The 19,951-nt window shown below is 49.3% G+C and overlaps 2 protein-coding genes across 5 annotated transcripts in view; both read left to right on the top strand.

The window, feature by feature from the left end:
• The window catches only part of LOC143431578 (CCR4-NOT transcription complex subunit 6-like), a 228,061-nt gene that overhangs the window by 19,565 nt on the left and 188,545 nt on the right, over positions 1-19,951 (top strand). The gene's annotated exons all lie outside the window — the stretch shown is intronic.
• Positions 16,584-19,300, top strand: LOC143431562 (uncharacterized). The gene has a single exon (XM_076908389.1). It carries the CDS (start codon positions 16,742-16,744, stop codon positions 18,806-18,808), a length of 2,067 nt encoding a protein of 688 aa, XP_076764504.1. The 5' UTR covers positions 16,584-16,741; the 3' UTR covers positions 18,809-19,300.

Below are 19,951 nucleotides of genomic sequence, written 5' to 3'. Positions count from 1 at the left end.
TCTGAAGGGGCACGCATGCTTGATTTACCACACGCGAAACAGCGTCGATAATGTTCCATAGAACGTAGCCGTGGTCGTTTATTAGATATGTAAAAATTAATTACCACGGCTGTATCCTAACGGGTCGTTTCAGCCGTTCAGCGTAACGAATATTGATCCTCGAAGACGTGTAGTGGGTATTCGTTGCTCGGTTAGCGAATGATTGATCGATTCGAGAGCGATTGCTCGGTGCCTTGGGTTAACCGTAGGCACAGATTTACACCGATTTGCAACGCGATTAAGTCCACGATGCCGTGGCAATAATTAACAAGAGGAGCAGGTTAATGGCGATCTAAGCGGTATCTACCATTCGCGCTCAAAGGCCTGTTTGCACGCGCGTATCGCAAGCGTTAGAGGCTGCTCGCGTGCGAGAAGGGCGTATCGATCTTCGATTAAGAATTAGCACGCAGCAGAAATTAGCTTGGAGCAGTTTTCTGGATGGTTTTCATTCACGGATGGGAAGGTTTCGCGTCTCCGTTTTCTGCCTCGAACCGACGAGTTCGCGGAATGCCCCGACTATTGTCTGACGTTATTGAAAAGACGCGTTTATCTCGTCTCGCGAGGCAGAAGGGTTCGAACGCGTCGTGTCACAGGTCCCGAACACGTAGGAATGGGAGTGCGGCGACGTGCAACAGCAGCAGCGGCGACGCAACAACAGCGACAACGCCGAACGAGCGTGTCCCGTGTGCAAATGGCAAGGCATTTCGTGCATCCTTGGATAATATGCGGCGCAATGCCAAATGCCAGCACGTCCACATGCCAGCCAGCCTTCCAATATGCATGTGTGCAACCTGCGCCCCGCACGCGCATCCTGCCTCTCCTCTGCCTTCGCACGCGCATCGCGAAAACAGCTTGCACATATCGATGCCCCCGACGCTATTCTCTTTCGCGATCAAAACATGCAAGGAAACCACCTCCGCTCTTGGAATTCTTTCATTTTTTACACGCATTATCGCGTTTCCTGCGCGTTTTTCAAACTCCGCCTTCGCTACTCCACTCGTTGCTCTTTCAAGCTCCTCTTTTTACAATGGCTTCTTTAATTCTTCCTCTCAATTACCATTTTTTCTAATGCTACACCTCATTCTCCAATCTCTGTTTTCTCTTTCGCCTCCATTGCGCCATGTAGATTCACGTGTGGCGAAAATTTCCTTATCCTCAACCGTGCATTTTCAATTCTCACCCTCTGCATCCCGCTGCACCCAAAAGTACCTACGTGCCCACATCTAAACGCGTGTTACTCGCATTTAGAGTTTTCTATTCTTCTGTTTTTGCAATCGATTCTTTCCCCAGTTTCTCGACCAGAATTTCGAAGCACAGATCACGCGTATTTAAAGAACGTTAAGGGTGAGACAGGGAGGATTCGCATTCCGCAGCGTCCACGCCAGTTAAAGCTTATCCCCTCGATCGTATCCAACTATCGACAGATGACTACTCGACTCAACCCAGGATCGTTCGCGTAAGCACAATAGAGTCGAAAACGAATGACCATCGACCGTTACGAACCGCTTAGTCAGCTACTCGAGGAGGCACCTGCACGTAATGTCCGACGTCGCGGCATAAACGTTTCGTGGATAGTTGACTTCCTCCTGGAAAATTCGGAATACTCGATTTCACGGCCCGCGTGGCTCATGGAATTATTCGTTCGCCCCGCTCGTTGGACCAGAATCGGTAAATGTCAAGCGTTATTTAGCTTTTTTTCCTCCACTCGGCCATCACGCGCGATCTTTCATTTCCTCTGTTCAATAATTCTCGAAAAAAGTAGGGAATTGGACTTCGTTCTTGGCGACCTCGAACCCGCGATGAAACTCGTCGCGGTGAATTTTCGTAAATACGAATTCTTGGAATTTCGTCACTCGATTATGTTCCGTGTAGTATGCGCGGATCAAAGGTTTCCAAACGCCTCGTAATTTTCTAAGCTACGCTGTTTCGCTGCAGCTGGTTGGTGGTATACCATGGAGTCTCGCATTTATAAGCCCGTCGTTTAAACATTCCAACCATTTCGTATGAGATATCTTCCGCTAGAATCCCCAGTGATTATCAAACACATGTTGCGCCGTATATTGGTAAGCGAGATAGAAAGTAACTGATTCGCGTAGACGTTGTACCTAAACGCGAGGCTGTAACTCTGAAGAGACGCACACACACACACACACACACGACTCGAATGGAATATTAATTTTAAATAGTAAATAACGCGCGCAGAGTGATTTGTATTAGACTCTGGCATAGATTTCGAGCGATAATAAATTTCATCGAACGCGATGTATTACATTTTTTTCCAAGGGGCACGAGAGGGACGTGAAATAACAACGAGCTCGATCGTAAAGTTACCTCGATTTCTCCTAAAATACGGAACACGTCCGTTCGAGGATAATAAAATAAATAGAGGCGTGAAACAGCCTTTAACTTTTTTTTCGAAGCAACAATCACAGCTGCTAGCTCGCCTATCGTGGCCCGATCTTCGCGGTGCCAGGGCAATGCTTTCACGTATGAGTCATTCAGAAGCCAAACTGATGAATCGCGTGAAAGTTAATCGCTCGGTTCCTGCAAAAGTCGAGCATTAAAATCGCCTACTCGCGATAATAAACTCGCGCGATATTCGCGGAAATTGAAGCAGAGCGCGTGTAAATAAAAAGATCTCGAAAATCAAGTTCACCAGAGAAGAAGGTTCGCCATTTTTCACCATAGTCTGGAGTCTCTTCTTATATTCGTCATTCGTTTGTTAGCAGATAAACCAAACTACTTCTCACAATTATTCGAGCACTCGAATGAGGTGCTTCTTACGTCTCGCACACTCGAGTACATCGACGCGATGATTGCGCGGATTGTCCTACCTTATTTTAGCTTCGCGATGCTCAGCTTGCTGGATCGAGCTGGCTGCTTTCGAGACGAGCTCTTTGCAAGTACCAAGTGGATGGACGAGCACGAGAAACGTGCTTCTCGAGCTGTCGAACACGGAATTGAGACGCGTTTTCGAATCTGACGGCTAAAGAACCCGCCAGAACGTGTTGTCCGCTCTTACTCGCAACGAACAGGTGCCTAGCGTGTATTTATCAAGCCACACTTACCGAGAACAGTTAGACTTTATCGGTTGGTCTTTAAAAAAAACCAAGGATTGAGTCTTTGATACGAGCATCGTCGTTTTACGAAAGCTGACTTTAATTAGTTTTATCGTTGGCCTTAAATCAACGTAGAATTACATAACGTTCAACGGGGAAATTTATATCCTCGCGATGGTAGTTTTACTTATTCAAATGCGGTGACCGTGTGTTGGGTGGCAAAAGTCTGTAGATTTTTTTTTTTTAATTACTAAACTGCCCTCGTGGCAGGAATACTTATTAGTTTGAATTAAGGGTGCAATGGCGAATGTTACTTGCCAAGCATTTCACTAAAAATGTTAACAGCGTTATTCGAGAGGAGTGAATCGTGCTCTGTAACAATCCTGAATGTGGATAATATCCATCGCGACTATTATTTATCGAAACGTATTTCGTTCCACGTAACGTATCACGACTGTATAAAAGGGAAATGTAGAATAATAAAAATTCACGCGCATATATTCGCGAAAATCGTATACTTTCAGAAATGAGATTTTTTTCAAACAAAGCTAGCAATGACGATCGTTATTATTACATTTCTCTTTTCTCTTTCGCGTGGAAGATAAAAGGCTATTTCTCTTACGCTTTTCTCATTTTCAGCTTTACGGATTTTTCTAGTACCAGCCGTGGTACACGTCGCGCAAGTGCGACTGTTATCGTTTGTGACACGTACATCCGTGCCAATGGGTCTCTCCTTTGCATTGAAATCACGTACCGCGCCATTGAAAGGGGTTGCTTTTGATTTCGCATGATGTGGCGGATATGACGTCTTCCCACGATGAATAACACAACTGAAATATATCAGCGTATAAAATAAGCTGCTGGCATTGTCGCGTTCCACCGCTGTTCGAACTTCAACACCGAATCTATCGTTTTTAATACATAAATAATCCTATTGTGTCGCATCGAGGATCGATAGAAAGATGTGGGTCAGATTCAGCGTATCGTACGAAATTAAGCATGCCATTTCGATTTTAGAACAGTGAGAATTCTGTTCCGCTGAAAGTATCGATAATTACCCGATCGAGTTACCCATAATTATAATAAATTATGGGATGCAATTCACTAACTGACTGATCGCTATTTATTTATTAATTATACGTTGAAATACATTAATTGCTCGATCGTGTTATCCATTAATTATGATACATTAGACGTTGAAATACAATGGCTGTATCGTGCGTTAAATTCAAGTGCCTACGCGTAGTATCTCACCTCGTACAATGCTCTCACGTGCAAAGCTCGTTTCGAATCTTTTACCATTCGAGACTGTTAGTGTGTCGCAAAATTTCGTGTTTCTTAACGCTTCGAGCAACGTTGGCGCTTCGAAAAACGCTATCGCTGATTTAATTTATCACACCCTTCCTGGCACTACCCACCGTCGTCCACAGATACCACGCGTAGGAGTGTTCTCGCGCGCGTTCGCCTGTGCGAAACATTTCCGTTGATCGTGTCGTACGCGACTGCGATGCTACAAGTTTGAAAGCGTGTTACGCGCGCTTTATTGAGTCGGACGAAATAAATTTACGACCCGCATTCCGTTTAACGAGATGTTAAAAGGCGCGAGCAGAAGCGCGCGATACTTGGATTTAGGTAGGACAAGGACAGCCGCAGCTGCCAACTGGTAGCAACGCGCGGCACTTGAACCTTTCGTTTATTTCTTTCGACTCGTTTCGTTGAACCAGACACGGAGAAAAACTTGCAGGATAGCTAAGGAAAGCGAGGAACGTGGGAGAAGGGCGAGAAAACGAAAGGATTCGAGACAGTCTAGTCAAAAAGTTATTATGCACGAGTTGAATCGTCAACATTTTGACGTAAATGACGTCTATAGCCGTCAGATCCTTGGCGATGTGTACGCAAATGACGGTTATAGTCGTCGAAAGTTTCTTTTGGCAAAAACTGTGGCAAAATGTGATCACTTTCACTTCGAAACATACAACTTACACCCTTTTATCTGGTAGTCACAAGCAAAAAAAAAAAAGTGTTTCTGAGGGCGATCGTAAAGTCAAAAATGTGCGTCAAAGTGTTAAACGAAGCTTCCACCAGCGTTCAGTTTCCGCGAGTCAAATTTCTCATACGATCACTGTTGCATTCTGGAAGCATTGAAAAATGAACAGGCTAAGAATCGAGGACGGTGGCAGTCGTGGCGCAGGCTATTCTAGCGCGACGGTCGTTCATCAAAAGCAAAGGTCTCTAATATCTTCCTCGCGAGAAACGCGATCCACGTTGCGAGTAGCCGAAGGATAGAGCGTATCCTCCAATGCCAAGGTTGTAGGCGAAACAAACGGGTGGTATACGCGAATCCGAGCACGTATCGCCTCCTCGGTTTGCATATGCACGGCTCTCTCTTCGACCTCACAGGGTCTGCCCGTACTTGGCCGCTCCGCATTCGTTTTATGGCCTGTCGTTTGCCCCGGGTATCGTCCTTACCCCCGGCGCCATTTTGCTAGGACATGCACGATTTTCGAGGGACACCAACGATTTCTCGCGAGACGTCTCTTCGTACGCGAAGACGGAAAAAAATCCAGGGGATCCCACTCTGTTATGCCGGCTGCATCCTCCCGCTGTATCCCTGCACGGGACGTGACAGGGCGGAACGACTTATCGTTGTTCTAAACGAGCTTTTATTCCGCGGATTACTGGAAAAGGAAATTTACGTCCGCCTCGCTGCGACGTTCCAGACAGCAGAAAAGAGTAAAAACCCTCTAACCATACGCGTTAGCCGAGGATTTGCTGTTTTTTTTTTCTATTCGCGATAAACCCTTGCAACCTCGCGTAGAAGCGCGAAGAATTGGTCGAAAAAAAATGCACGGGGCTTAGAAAAGCCATGCAAATTCTTCGTGGTTGCGCGAAGTCTCTTTTGTTCGAGGAAACCCAGTCATAAGTTCTAACTCCTGTCCAGCTGATATATTCCCACGTGGAAATCAGCTGATTAATTCTAGCCGCGTATCCGAAGCAGTTCGTTTGCTCTCTGAGGAGGTTAGTCAATTGGTTACGCAAATAAGATAAATTGCTCGAAATGATTGCTCGTGTTTTCTGTTTCTATTTTCGTAGCCAGAGAGGAAACCTTCAAGGATGGACGATCCTCCTCTGCTCGAGTCACGACGTTCCCTCGGTAGTCGCAGGACGTTCGCTTCGTTTATCCGCGGCGCGTCGCGCAGGACTTTTAGCAATTAGCCGGAAAAGATGGGAGAAATTGAAAGTATTCGCCGCGCGATCCATTAGCGACGCAGCCTCCGTTGGCATCCGCGCGGCGTCGTATATTCGGCGTACGGACAGGGCTTACAGGGCTGGCACGACGCCGCATTTCCAGAAGGACGGTATTTAGAGGATGATATCGAGGCACGTGCCAGTACGCAGCGCGCTGGCCATCGATACCCGCGTTCGGTATTTTCAAAGGAGTTATTCGACGCTGGTACGCTCTAATCTAGCCGCAAAACCATCCGAATAGAATGCCAAATCTCTCAGTCCCGTTGCATACTATGTCTCGTACCATCCCTCCGCGTACCTTTGCCCTCCTCCCTCGTCTCTCCGCCATTCCTCTGCTCGTCTCTCGTATCTCCTCGGCTACGCGCGTCTCTCGTAATTCCCTCTGACGCTGTCTCTGCCTCGAACGGACGTGGTAAAAGCGGTCGAAGCGTGCTCGAACGACCAGCGACCGGGCCCAAAAGTGAAACCTTGAAATCGACGTTAGACGTAGGAAGTATCACGGAGAAAGTTATGGGAAGTGACGAACACAAGTGGAATCGAGGAGCACGCGGAGAAAGTGGCCCTCGTCGGGTCCGCTCGACAAACGTGAACGAAAATCGGCAGAAAAAGAGCTGAAAAAGAAGCAAACCGCGAAAACTCTTGGTTCCCGCTGTATTTATCGTCAGGGACCGATTAAAAGTCCCGCGTCGCTCGTATTTACGACTGCTCGACGAACAGTGAGGCCGAGCGTCGGTTAAAAGTTTTAATTCAGCGGCTCGTTTATGGCCACGGGCGCACAATAGATCGGTGTAGACCCCTGGATCGCGGCGGTGTCCCTTCCATAACATTAAATAAATGTTAAAGAGTGATAAAGCGCCGCGTGGCAGTGGGCACAAAGCGCGCGGTGGAAAAATCCGCTGTCCATAAAGTGCCCGGCCGATACGTAAAGGCGGCAGGATGCGTTAAACTGTCCGCGTGCTTTTCGATTTACGATGTGACGATCGAGGTTTATACAAGTACCGGCTTTAAGGGACCATCGGTTTTCCGCGGACGGATCTTTTTACACGGCGTCCCTCTCTGTACAGGCGAGAGTCTCTATTTGCATAAGTGGGTAGAATAATGCCGGTAAACGGTCACCAACAGGCAACCGTGCGCGCTCTCCGTGCTGTACGCGTACAGGTTCAGGGTTAACGCGTCGACTTCCCGATGGTTTTCAGCGAAAACGTGAAAGCTCGCACCTATGGAGAAACGGAAACGAAAGTAGAGAATTGTCGAGGTCCAGAAGCGAGCGACGCTCTTCTTTAACAGATTTATTTCTCTCCATCGTGACAGGTTTTCTGAGCGATCGATAATGCATGAAATTTCCTTCGAACCACGGCTAAACGAACGGCACCTCGAACGAAAGCATTTTAACGTATTTTCACGAAAAATCACGAGCTCTCGCAAGAAACTCGCTTGGAAGCTGTTTTCTCGGCCGGGGCGGGCGCATTTTCTTTGCTCGAGTAAGTGGAAAATGAAATTATCGTTACTCAGCGCCGCCGTCTGTAAAACTCGCGGCGGGTCTCATAAATAAACGCGCTTTCTTTGCGTAGCTGGTCCCGATGTTTAATTACGAAGTTCTTGTCGCTCGAAAATTAGTAATTTCCACGCGTCGTCGCGGAACGAAACGGTGGGCGAAGGAAGCACGTCAGTCAAGCCGATGCTTCTTTGTCACACAGTGTAGTACAGAGCATCTTTCGTCAGGCAAAGTTGCGTACTCCGCGACTAACAAGTTAAGTACATCCACAAAGCGCCACACCGTCTGCTGTTTCACCCTTCCAGTCTCCCGTGGAGTCGAGCACAGTTTTCTCGTCCTCGTTACGTATTCTCCTTATGACCGTTCAAACCCCCATATTTCATTTTACGCAGCTTTACGCGGCCAGGAAGTTCAATGAAATTAGCCGCAGTTTCGTCGCCCACGCTCGTTCCTTTGAAAAAACTTTCCACGACCCCTGAATAAGATTCTCGTTTACAGTTAGGGATAAATCCTGTCCCCCGTTTCGGTTTCTTCGTTTAACGCAACCATTACGGAAGCGGTCTATGGTACCTCCGCAAACTAATGAATTCTTATGTAACCAGTTTGCACCATTATACAACCTGCTGTAAGCCTGTGAAAAAGTAGCATGGAAATTGCTATAAGAGCGATTAGTAACCCATAAGAGGCAGATAAAACAGGACTAGATTGGCCAACCGGTTTGGGATTCTTTTCTTCTCGTTTCTTTTTTTTTTTTTTTTTTCTTATGGTATGGCATTCATAGAGATTTACGTAAAGAGGCACAGAAACCGGGACGCGTTCGCGGAGCTTTGACTTTCTACGGGAACGAGCCCTCGGCTGACTTCCACGGCGATTGTGCCGCGGCGGAACGTAACAATGGGCGCGTTAAAAAGAAGTTGAATCGCGCGTCCCAATTATTTACGTTCCACGGCATAAAGTCCGCGTTTTCACAATGCGTAATTGCTAATCGCGGGATAGCTTGAGCGTGCCCGATCTGATTTCCCCTTTTTCTCGTTACAGGTAAGTCGTTCGCTCGTTTCGAGAAACCGCCACGCTGGCTCGCGGATTTCGCGATCCACTCGCAGCACCGGGTGAGCGCGCAATAGCCGCGAGAGGAAGTTTAACGACCTCGCGTCGCGGTGTTCACCGGCTCTCTGTCTTAGAAAGCTGTCACTTCTTGCTGCGAGAAGCTCGTCGTTCAGGTACGTAGAGAACTAAATTCGATCGATAATGGCGTTACGATTTCGTTTCTTTCGATTCGAACTCCAATTGGCCTTCCACACCCAGGCAGCCCCATCCATCGATTAATCAATCAGTTTACTGTAAGAAGAATTTTTTAGCCGAACTGAATCGCGCGATTGCAGCGAAGTCTTCGATCGAGTACTTTCTAAATTCAAATCCGGACATCCTTCCTTCGTAGGGAGGACCAATTGATCGAGCAGACTCGCAGGAAGGGAATATTTTTGTCGTTCTGTCTGACGTAACGTGACGAGGCTCGCGAATTGAGGCGTTCGATCGAGGCATCCGAGATGCACACCCGGATTACCGTGAGATATTCGTAGGAACGGGATAGCGGCGAGATCCAGCGATATCTTTAGCCATCTCGTTCGTACGGGTGACTCCTGGTTAGCCGGGCATACTCGGTGAAAGCGATACATGTAGTACGCGCTCGTAAAGAGGAGTCGTAAACTGGCGAGAGATAAACGCACCCAGAACCGTACGCGTCCCAAATGTGCGTTGGCACAGCCTGGCTCCCGATGAAGACGACGGAACTCAGCCAGTGACACGTTGCTGCGAGCGTCGTTCGCGAATCGACGCGACGACGCTTGCGAATCGTCATTAAGGCCACGCGTACGCGCATCCATAAACATCCGCTTAAACATTTTTCGACACGATTCGCGTAGACATCGCTCGACGACTCTTGAAACCTCTCCTCGCCCCCTTCTCGTGGTGATCGCGGCTCGGATACAGTCGCTCTGGCGTGCAGCAGATTTTTTTCGTTCACCAGGAGATCTCGACGCGTGCCTCTGCAGACGAGTATCTAACGATCAGCAGCTCTGTTCCGAATTTAGCTAGGCTGCGCGAGAAACCAGCCACTTCGGGTCAGCAGGCTCGCTTCGAATGGACGCGTTCTTGATTCGCTAGAAAGTGGACGTTAATGGGATCTTTGTAACGAAACAGTGGTTAACTTCTTTCTAGGAGATAGCGCGTCGGTTTAATGAGAATTTACTTGAGCAACTTAATTCTAATCAAGGACAAGACGTTCTTATCGCGTTTAACAACGATCGTGTTTATCGCGAGCGATAAGAGCACGTGTAAGATCTGAATGGAAAGCGTGGCAACGGTAGCGTGCATTGATTAATTAGAAACTCTGAAATGAGTAGTCGGTTGGTTATACTTGTACCTGTATTTCTGACGAAGTTTCGCTTTGATATTATACAACCCGCGATTCTAACTCGAAACATGACCTCTGCGTCGACTTATGTAATGCGCTCAGCTGACGAAATGCATATGCAGATGCATCCGGTTTTTCGCTCGCTGGGGAATAAGAGAGACTGCACAGATAGAATTTCCAGGCTCGTATCTCTGTCGCGAACGTTGGTCACTTTTCGTTCGTCACATTATCCACTTCCTTTCGACATCTCGAGCAGCTCGAGAAATCGATTTCGATCGTTCATCGACGACAGAACTGATGAAACGCCTCAGCCTTTCAGATGATAATTATTATTCGAATTTTTCTAATACCCAGATGCAATTATTTGTGCATAATTAGACAGATGGTAGATGGTGTACATCTAGAAACACGGTAGATGGTAAATAAATGGTTAATTGAAAATTGAACATCCATAGCGCGTAGTTCGTCAGATTGGCGAAAACGTGGAGCATTAATTGGGTTGCATTTATTAGTCACCCCGATCGCGCTGTCCCCGTAATTACAGGTTCGCGATCGATGTCAGACCCACGGGTCGCGCTCGTGTAATCAGTGTACCAAATTTCGCTCCCCTGCTGCAACTTGTCAAAGTATCATCGCGCGTTGCTGCGAATCAAGCATAATTTCGTTGAACGCGATTCACGTATTTAGAAACGAGACGCTTCGAGCGTCCAATTTTTCCTGTTCTCATGCTCGATTCGTCGAGCGATTTTTCACATACTTTTGCAATTATTCGAACACATTTACGTTTAACAATCATCAGCCTTCTTTTTCATGAAACTTCGATCGATCTCCTCAATAATTCGTTAGTATTGATTATCGCGTCGTCCCTCGATGGTCGATAGTGTATCAGTCAGAGCAAATGCCAATGTCTCGTGCTATATCGTTGCTACTCTCCTCCTCCGACATTCTATCGGTCTGCTCGTATACTATCGAGTTCGATTCGATACGGTTTCATATCACGGTTCTAACGTATTCAGTGGGATGTATCAGCTCCTCGAAACATTATGGTTTGCCAATTTTCGTAATATCTGAGAGGTGTATGCGAGCTGCAGTTGCGGTTCTCGTTTCACACTGCAAATTTCGAATGACTCGTGCAGAAAGGTTCAACATTGGGCGCCATATGCCTCGCAGAAACTGTTGAGGATGTAACCATGACTCGTATTTCATTAATATTACAATAATTTTTAAGATTCGTCAGAGTTTCAAGGGTTAATCAACGTTAATAGAAGCGAGGAAAAGTAGCTGGTAGGAATTCGCGTTATTATCGGGGATGCATCGAAAAGTGCATTTAATGGCCATTGGGTTTGATCGATAGCGAACCAAGAGCGAGAGAGAGAGAGAGAGAGAGAGAGTGTGCTGGGAGCAATCGTGTTTGCTTCAGTCGGTCGCGTCAATGGTTCGATAGACACGAGCTTTTATTTTCCCGGTAGAATAGATGATTGCGATTGGCGAATCGAATCACGGGCTTCATACACTGAGCACTACTTTTTTCCAATCAAATGGATTGAAACCTCGGACGTATTCGAAACATTTTAGCGGATCGCAGCTTCCGTTCGTTTCCCCTGGTTTTATTCGCGCTGGTCATGAGCTCGAAAACGGTCCAGAGCGTCAACGGGGGGATCCTGAAATTGCCAATCCGCTGGAATACTTGGGATCTTAAAACGCGACGCGGGTTTCGCGTACCGTAAAAATGTTTTCGATTGATCCCCCTGACCTTTGACGCGCACGCCACTCGATCGGGCCCAGCTTTCTCCTGGCGCACTCGCGCCTCGGTCAGAGCCTTTTAACGCGATGAAAATCAAAATCCGCCAGCCGCCCAGGCCGTTTCTACCGACCAGCTCGTACACGTACATCCGATGCAGCTTTCACTTCTCGACTCTCTGTTTTCGATCGCCGCCTGTAATGAGATACTAAAATAGAAATCTATTTCAGGTCGTCGCGTGGGTACGAGCAAATACACTGATCGATCCGTTGCGTTGAAATTAATTAGAATTAAGGAAACATGTGAGTCAAGGGAAAAACAGCGTTGAACGGTTTCTTTCTTTCGTTTCGCACAGTAGTTGAGCTGACGCTCGTAAACTCGCCAACAATCAGGATAATGGACACCTTCCGTGAAAAGTTACAGCGTGCAATAATCGAGTGACCCTCGAAGGTCCGAAACGAGGGGTTAAAGGAGAGAGAAAGGGACGTGCCTTGCTCTTTTGGTCTGGCGAGAAATCTGAGAAAGTGGACGGAAAACGTATCCCACGGTGGTTGTTTTTAGACGCGGTACAAAAGGAGGGTCCCTGTCTTTATTTGATTTTTTCCTCCTTTTTTTAAGGGGGTGCAGAACCCAGGCATGCGGTCGACGTTTCTCGTAATCGATGTACCAATTCGCCTGGATTTCTTCCCTCGACTCTCCCACCTTTTCACGCATTTCTCGCGCACACCTTCTTCCGTCCATTGTTTCCGCCGCGTTGCTGGAAAGCACCGCGTGCTTTCTCTCGACGATTGATGAGGGAATTAAAAAAAAAAATAGGGAAAAAAAGAGTGGTACTCTCTATCGAGCCGTTACCATGTTAGGCGGAGCGGATGAAATATTTTCGTAATTATTGGAATACAATAAATCGCTCGTCGAGAAGTCGGTTAACGCAAAACGGCGAACGAAAGAGGAAGAAGAAGCAAAAAATCACCGCGAAGCGGTCCGACCACTTTTGATGCTCCGGTTCATTTCATATTTAGCTGCGAGTTATGTTATCGGCGAATTGATCGCTGATAAAAGACCACGACGGATACACGTTTGTTCAGAAGTCGCCCAGCGTTCGAACGTTTTATTAACCCGCGTAGATTACGCGTTTATCGTGGAATGTTTGTAAAATCGAAGGATTTATTGGTGGCGCATAGAAGATCGCGATTCAATCATTCCTGTTGGTGTGGTATCTCGAGCAAATATTCTTATCGTTTATCATCGAGCCATTCTAAGACTTTGATGACTAATGGACGATTCCGTTGACTTTTGGTCGCTGCACGAACCTCTGATTCATCCGTGGCGCGGGTTTGCTCGACAGCAACGAACGCGTTCTCTTTCGAGCGTTGGGGCGAGCCACTTTTCCGCGTGTCGCTCGATGTAGGGCAGCTATTTAGGATATGTTTTGTTGTCGATAAATTTCGAGCGAGAAACGAAAGCGTTTCGTCATTGTCGCGTTGTCGGGGAATATTTCAGCGCGCGTGGATCGCTTTCACCGTAAAATCACTCGTTCCAGCCAGCCGTACGTACGTATCGACCGAGATTTTCACAACGGTCATGGCGTACTTTCACGTGGCACTTTGTCTACCTCTCTCTCTCTCTCTCTCTCTCTCTCTCTCTCTCTCTCTCTCTCTCTCTCTCTCTCTCTCTCTCTCTCTAGCCCCCTGCTCTCTTTGATACGCGTCATTTCTCTTTCACAAAAACGCCACGTATTGCTGTTTCGAAGGCGTACGTTTCAACGGGGCCCGATAATGTCAAGCACGATTAGTTTCTTACACGGAATGCCTGTTAGAAAAGTGTGTCAAGTCGTCGCCGAGTTTCTCGACTCGTATATATACGGCTTATAAAATTATGATCAATTTCGTAGCAGGAAGTACATTTACGATGAGCCGAGAAAGCTCTCACGGTGCGTTTTCAGCTGACTGGTAAATAGCGTCGCAGCTCGAAAAGACGCGGACTCCTCGTCCTCGCGTCCCCGTCACGCTTGATTATTACTGACGCGGCTTTAACTTCATTTTTAAACGCGACGTTTCTCTCTCTCTCTCTCAGCAACGATCTCGCGCCACGCTGAAAACTACGGTCGGTACTTCACTTGAGGATCTATCGATCTCTCTCTCTCTCTCTCTCGTCTCGACGCGTCGACTCGTTCCACTGATTCCAATTTTGCCAGCCGTTTATTACACATCTTTCAGATGTCGATTCGATACGGATTCTGCTCACTTTTTCCAGCTCCAGGCTACGTTTATCACGGTCGAATTTCGCGGCACAGACACGGAGTATTGCACGGCGAAATTGGCGGATATCTGTGTCGCGATAAACCGAAACACCGTGGCGAGGCTCTTCTCGCGACGAGTATCGATCCTGTTGCATGAAAGTTATCCGACGACAATCGGTAACGGTACAAGAGCCGATCCAGTGATAGCGCGTAAGATCACCATCTGACAATCGTCGGCTCTGGGTACCTCCTCGTGGCTCGACTCTCGTTCGACGTCGATCGAAACTAATGAATAAGACATAAATCCGCCAGCGTGCTCGATACCCGTTTATCGGGCGTTTGCATGCGAAATGAATTTGTCGAAGCGCGACAAAGTTTCCCTGGCCACGACCCCGAAAGCCATTTAAAAGATCGCGCTCGGTCTCTCGCATCGATCCATCGCAAATTGCAAATCCCTCGGTCACTAGTTGACCAAACTGTTCTACCGGGTAAACATCGTCTTTCGACTTGATATACTTTTACGTGCAAAGGGTTTCGTTGCTCTTCGAAGACGAATTTCGTCTTTATTTTTAGCAGAAGTATCTGCTAAGAATCGTATCTAAAAAGCCAAAGACTGTTGGAAATGGATTTTATAAGTAATACTAATAGCGATTTATTTTTCTATGATGTTCTTTATTTCCACGCATTGGAAGTGACCTTTTCCTTGCACTCTCTCCAGAGAACTGAACTAAAGTTGAAGCATATACTAAGCCTTTTCTACAAACAAACTTTAGAGATATACATCTGTAAAGAAATGCCATCTATTCTCACTCGAGGACAATAGATCAATTTCCCAACAAAGCCAATAAATACACTACTCTGATCAATCTGTACGTAGACGAACTTAAATCAAGACTCGATAAAAAAGAAGGAAAGAAACAAGTTACGTTATCCTCTCGATGTAATTCACCCAATCTTACATAAGGATTGCACAATCGATGGGGTTCCAGTAATCGGAAAAGAGCAGCGATCTTGCGTCAGAAGCAAGACGAAAGACGATAGAAAGCTGGAGAACGGTCGGATCGAACGACGTTGGGTGGGTAAACGTGTTAATTTCGTCGAGCAGTCTCTTGTTCGCGGTCGTTGGGACGCGACGATCGCGTTTTCCGGCGTTGGCGAACAAGCAGGAAGTCCCGCGACAAGCACTCGATAACTGCGTCGAGCAAGAGGAGGGTTAGGACCCACGAAGGTCTCGCGTTCTACTCCAGATGAGCCGTTCCAAAGGAGGAGAGTAGGTGGATCGTATGCGAGGGTTCAACCGAGCGCGGTGGCGTGCCGCGGGCGATTGATGACTTGTGACCCAGTTTTAAAGGCTCGTGGCCTAGATACGAGGGTGCCGTGGTGCGCGATCTAAGATCGAGGGCTTCCTCCATCCTCTCTGCTCCCTCGTGCAGCTACCTGCAACTCCTACGCTCGTTTTCCACTCTTTTACTCTTTCCAGTCTCGTCCCATCCGCCTCACTGATCACGATTTTCCGAGCGTAACTCGCGTCCTCGCGGTCCTTGCTCGTCAGATTTTTGCTTCGCTGTTACATCTCCCTCGAGCTTCTGCTTTCGTCGCGTTCCTAGATTTCATCACGTACGTTTCTATACGAAATTTCGAGGTTCTTTCGTTTCATTCGACGCTGTTCTGGGTATATCTGCGCGCTTTTAAGGTCTACCCAGCAGCGTCTTCCGCAGACGGCGAATATTCATCGCCACCGCGATATCTTTCGAAAGTTTCCGACCAGAACCGCGCGCAACTCGCCTCTCCTCGCTCAGCTTTCTCCGATACCTTGGTAAATCGTGACGAGCCCGTCCACCGGAAGGAACAATGTTACGTGTGTGTATGTAAACGGGGTATACACGCAGGGGCGAAGTTTGGAGTCGATCGTGGAGAGGCGCGCCGTGGAGAAAGGGTTGCCGTGGGGGATAACGTCTATCGTGGGGATAGCGGCGGCGGCGGCAGTGGCGAGGATAGTGGGGGGTTCACCGCGTCCCAGAGTTAACCGAAAGATGGTGTAGGCGCGCTCTGTGGAGCGAGCTTCAGTCTCGTTCCGGCCGTGGTCTCGTACGGTTGTCAGAGGGAAGTAAAATCGAGTCGCCATCGAGTGCCGTCGCAGAGATCGTCGCTCGATTTTCCGTTCGTGATGCACGCTCTCGCGTCAGCCTCGTAACGAGTCGATCGTCGCATCGTCTCTGCTCGCGTGAGTTCGATCAGCGTTCGATCATCGCGGTTAATCACGGGTGGTATCGATAAGGAGAGGCTCTCGTCGATGACAATGGGCTAAACCGGTGGTACACACTGAGAGAGAGAGAGAGAGAGAGACGCGCACGCACGGATCCAGGTCAACGGAGTAACGTGTTAATGTGACGGAGCCCGCGTACGGATTTGGATATCGTGAAGGTGTGCTACGTTTCGCTGGCAATCGAGAGAATATAACGGTGCGTCGGTTAGCGCAAGTGGTGTCGTTCGTGCGTTCTATAAGATGAGCCCGGCCTCCCAGGGCGGCGTGGAGGTGGAGCGTTACATCGGCAGTTGTTTGATATCGTCGAACGTCAGGCCTGGACCGCACAAGCCGATCGTTGGCTCGAGGAAGCAGGAACCGGCTGGTGTACGTGGGAAAACGCGGGGCTGTTACATTGGTCAGAATTTTCCGAGCAGCGCTGAACAACAGCAGCAATGCCAGGTGCAATACGCGCCTGGCGGTTGGACTGGTGCCCCCTTGATATGCATGACGTCCAGTCCTCGCAGATGTAATCAAAGATCGTCACCGTCCCTTGGTCAACAGCAACAACAGCAGCAACAGCAACAGCCGCACCAGTCGCCTTCGTCCCAGCCGCAGCAGGCTTGCGACCAGCAAGTGGTATCGGCGCACCTGCACAAGAATCCGCTCTCCAGATTAGCCATTCACACGCAGGGAGCACCGTTGATCCTAGCCAGTCGGTTTCACAATCGCGGCAAGATACAGAACACCGGGAACGTAAATGGCGTTGGTAATAACGCGGCTTGCGGCAATCCTGCCGCGATTAACGGTTACGCGCACAGTAATAACAACAACGCGAGCGCTATGACTGCGAATTGTGGCACGATGAACAGTGGAGGCGCGACGGCGAGGTGTCCGCCCGCGTCGCGGCCTCAGAGGCCCGTCGAGATCGCGAAGAAGCAACAGCAGACCAGTCCAAAACCGTCCGAGTGCTCCTCGACGAAAGAGACCACCACTGGAGCAGCTGGAAGCAACATCGCGAACATCGACTCGCTGAGCATCGCCAGCGACGAGAGTTCCGGGTCGAACAACTCTGAGAACAGCCTTCCGCGTATAATAAAGCCGCGTAAGCGTCGGAAGAAGGACAGGAAGCCGGCGAACAACCCAACGAACTCCGTCGAGGCGACGAAACACGAGGAGCATCAGCAACAGTCCAGTTGCTCGAGCGTGGCGATCGTCGCCACGGAGCAGTCGAACGTGGTCTCGTTGAAACCGTCGTACGTACCTGGTGGATACGAGCAACGAGGGTACGAAGAGGCGAACGCGCAGCTGAGGAACGGGCACAGAAGGCCACCCACGGCGAGGGAAAGCGTGTACGGTTGCAAGGCGCAGGGAACGGTCGCGTCGTCGTCGTCGTCGGGCCAAGAGATCGCAGACTCGAGGCAAAGGTATCCGCATCGGCACGTGGTGGAAGTGAAAGTGTTGGACGACAACAGAAACGTGGTGGTGCCGGCGCAAACGCGCGCCGTTCTGCCAAAGGGCTATAGACATAACGGTCACCACCATCACCACCATCACCATCACCACCACCACATGGGTGGCGGTAGCAACGTCCCGCGTTACCTGCACGAGTTCAACGAGAATCCGTCGACAGTGGCTGGCTACGAGAGCAACGGTATCAAGGATGCTCTGGGAGCGTGTCAGTGCCGGTATTGCGATCCATCCGGTCTCATATGGGACGTGGATCAGAACTGTTACTCGGCTTATTTGACCCCGTCGCCGTCCAACGAGTTCTGCCCCAGCCACTACCCGCAGATGCCGCTGTTCCTCTCGCGGCCAAGCCTCAGCTGCCAGGAGCAAAGCGTCGAGAGGCTCTTCGCCGGCGATAATCCGCGTAGCCGGTCTGAGAAGGACGGCGTCGCGTTGAGGCGCAGCTGGAGCGACCCGACCAGTTACTTCAGCGAGGAAATAAGCGCGCCCAACAAAGACGTTGGCGTGATCGGGGACAGGGGACAGCCTGAGAGCGAGAAGCGTCGAACGCTCTGGCACGGTGACTCGATTGGCATCCCAACGAACAGCATTAGCTCGCGGGTCAGCGAGGCGAACGGCGCAGCCCAGTCACCCAAGGAGCTCGAGGTGTCCACTGAGATAATCACCTCGCCGAATGGCCACAGGGATCTCGAGATCAAGTTCTACTCGCCCTCGCCGAACGCGCCGCTACCGGAAGAGGACAAGGCCGTCTTCGCGGAGGAGGCTGACGAGGACGAGGAAGATTTCACCGATATTTGGAGTTATCACGAGTCGAAGCTGCAACAGGATTTCCGCACGTTGCTGCAGGCGGAGGAGTGAAGAACGCGAGGAACGCGAGTTTCGACTCGTTTCGATCGATTGAGAGAGAGAGAGAGAGAGAAAGAAAGAGAGAGAGAGAGAGAGAGATGTATACCGAGTGTGAACGAAAGAGAAGAGAGAGAGAGAAGCGCAATGATCCGCGTCGAAAATAATCTCGTGCGAGACTCACTCCTCTTCCTTAAACTACACGGCGAGAGACGATCGGCGAGTGTAACCGACGGTAACAGCGGATCTACGTGTCGAACGATTCTTCTTCCTAACGGTGTACGTTGTATACACGTAGTATACGTGACGTGCGTGCGCTCGCGAGGCACGCACCGGGAGAGTAGGTCCAACGGATTGTATCTCGACGTCGGGAGTGTGCACGCGGCCTGCTTATCGATGACAACGTACCACTAATAAACGGTGATTAGCTCGCGTCGTGAAGGGAATCAACTGGTCAACGATAAGCCCGGCGTTGACCGCCCGCCTCGAGCTCTGTCGCCAGTTTCGACTCTCTTATCCCCCTGCAGTTCTCTCTCGCCACCCATCTCGCGACCCCTTTCCCTTCGACGTTCCCAGCCATCCGCTTGGACGAGTTCGAACGTGCACGATCGCGCGTACCGTGTAACAGAGAGCGATTAAAACGATCGAACGATCGATCACCGCGAGAGCTCTCGCGTCCCTCCTCGTCCGCTGCGACGTGTTTCCACTATTTCAACGGCAGTCACGCGATGTCTGGCGGTGTTCTCCGAATTTCGTTCCTCCTGGGATAATTGCCTTCGCGTCGAACATTTCGCATCCGATGCTGTTCGACAAATCGCGTCGACTAGTTTTATTTCCGACCACGCACTCCTCTCGAAACGTCCACGCGTTTCCGTTCACTGCGAAACCCGCTGACGAGAGCGGTAATCGAGTTTATCGTAAGCACGAATTCACGGGCGAGCAAGGAGAGCTTTAGTTAACCAACCGGGTCGCCTCGAAGCTCTCGCGCGATCCACGGCTGCGTTTATTTCCAGCCGCAAAGGGCTTCTTCGCCGGCCACGTAGCGCCACTAATTAAATTCGAGTTCCGCTGATTATCAACCAGCGCATCTGCCAGTTAATGTCTCTTAATAACACGCGATCAAGGAACACGGTTGTACTCGACGATCGCTGCGCGCGA

This window comes from Xylocopa sonorina, chromosome 18 (assembly GCF_050948175.1).
Source record: "Xylocopa sonorina isolate GNS202 chromosome 18, iyXylSono1_principal, whole genome shotgun sequence".
NCBI lineage: Eukaryota > Metazoa > Arthropoda > Insecta > Hymenoptera > Apidae > Xylocopa > Xylocopa sonorina.
This window is presented reverse-complemented; position numbering and strand designations above follow the sequence as displayed.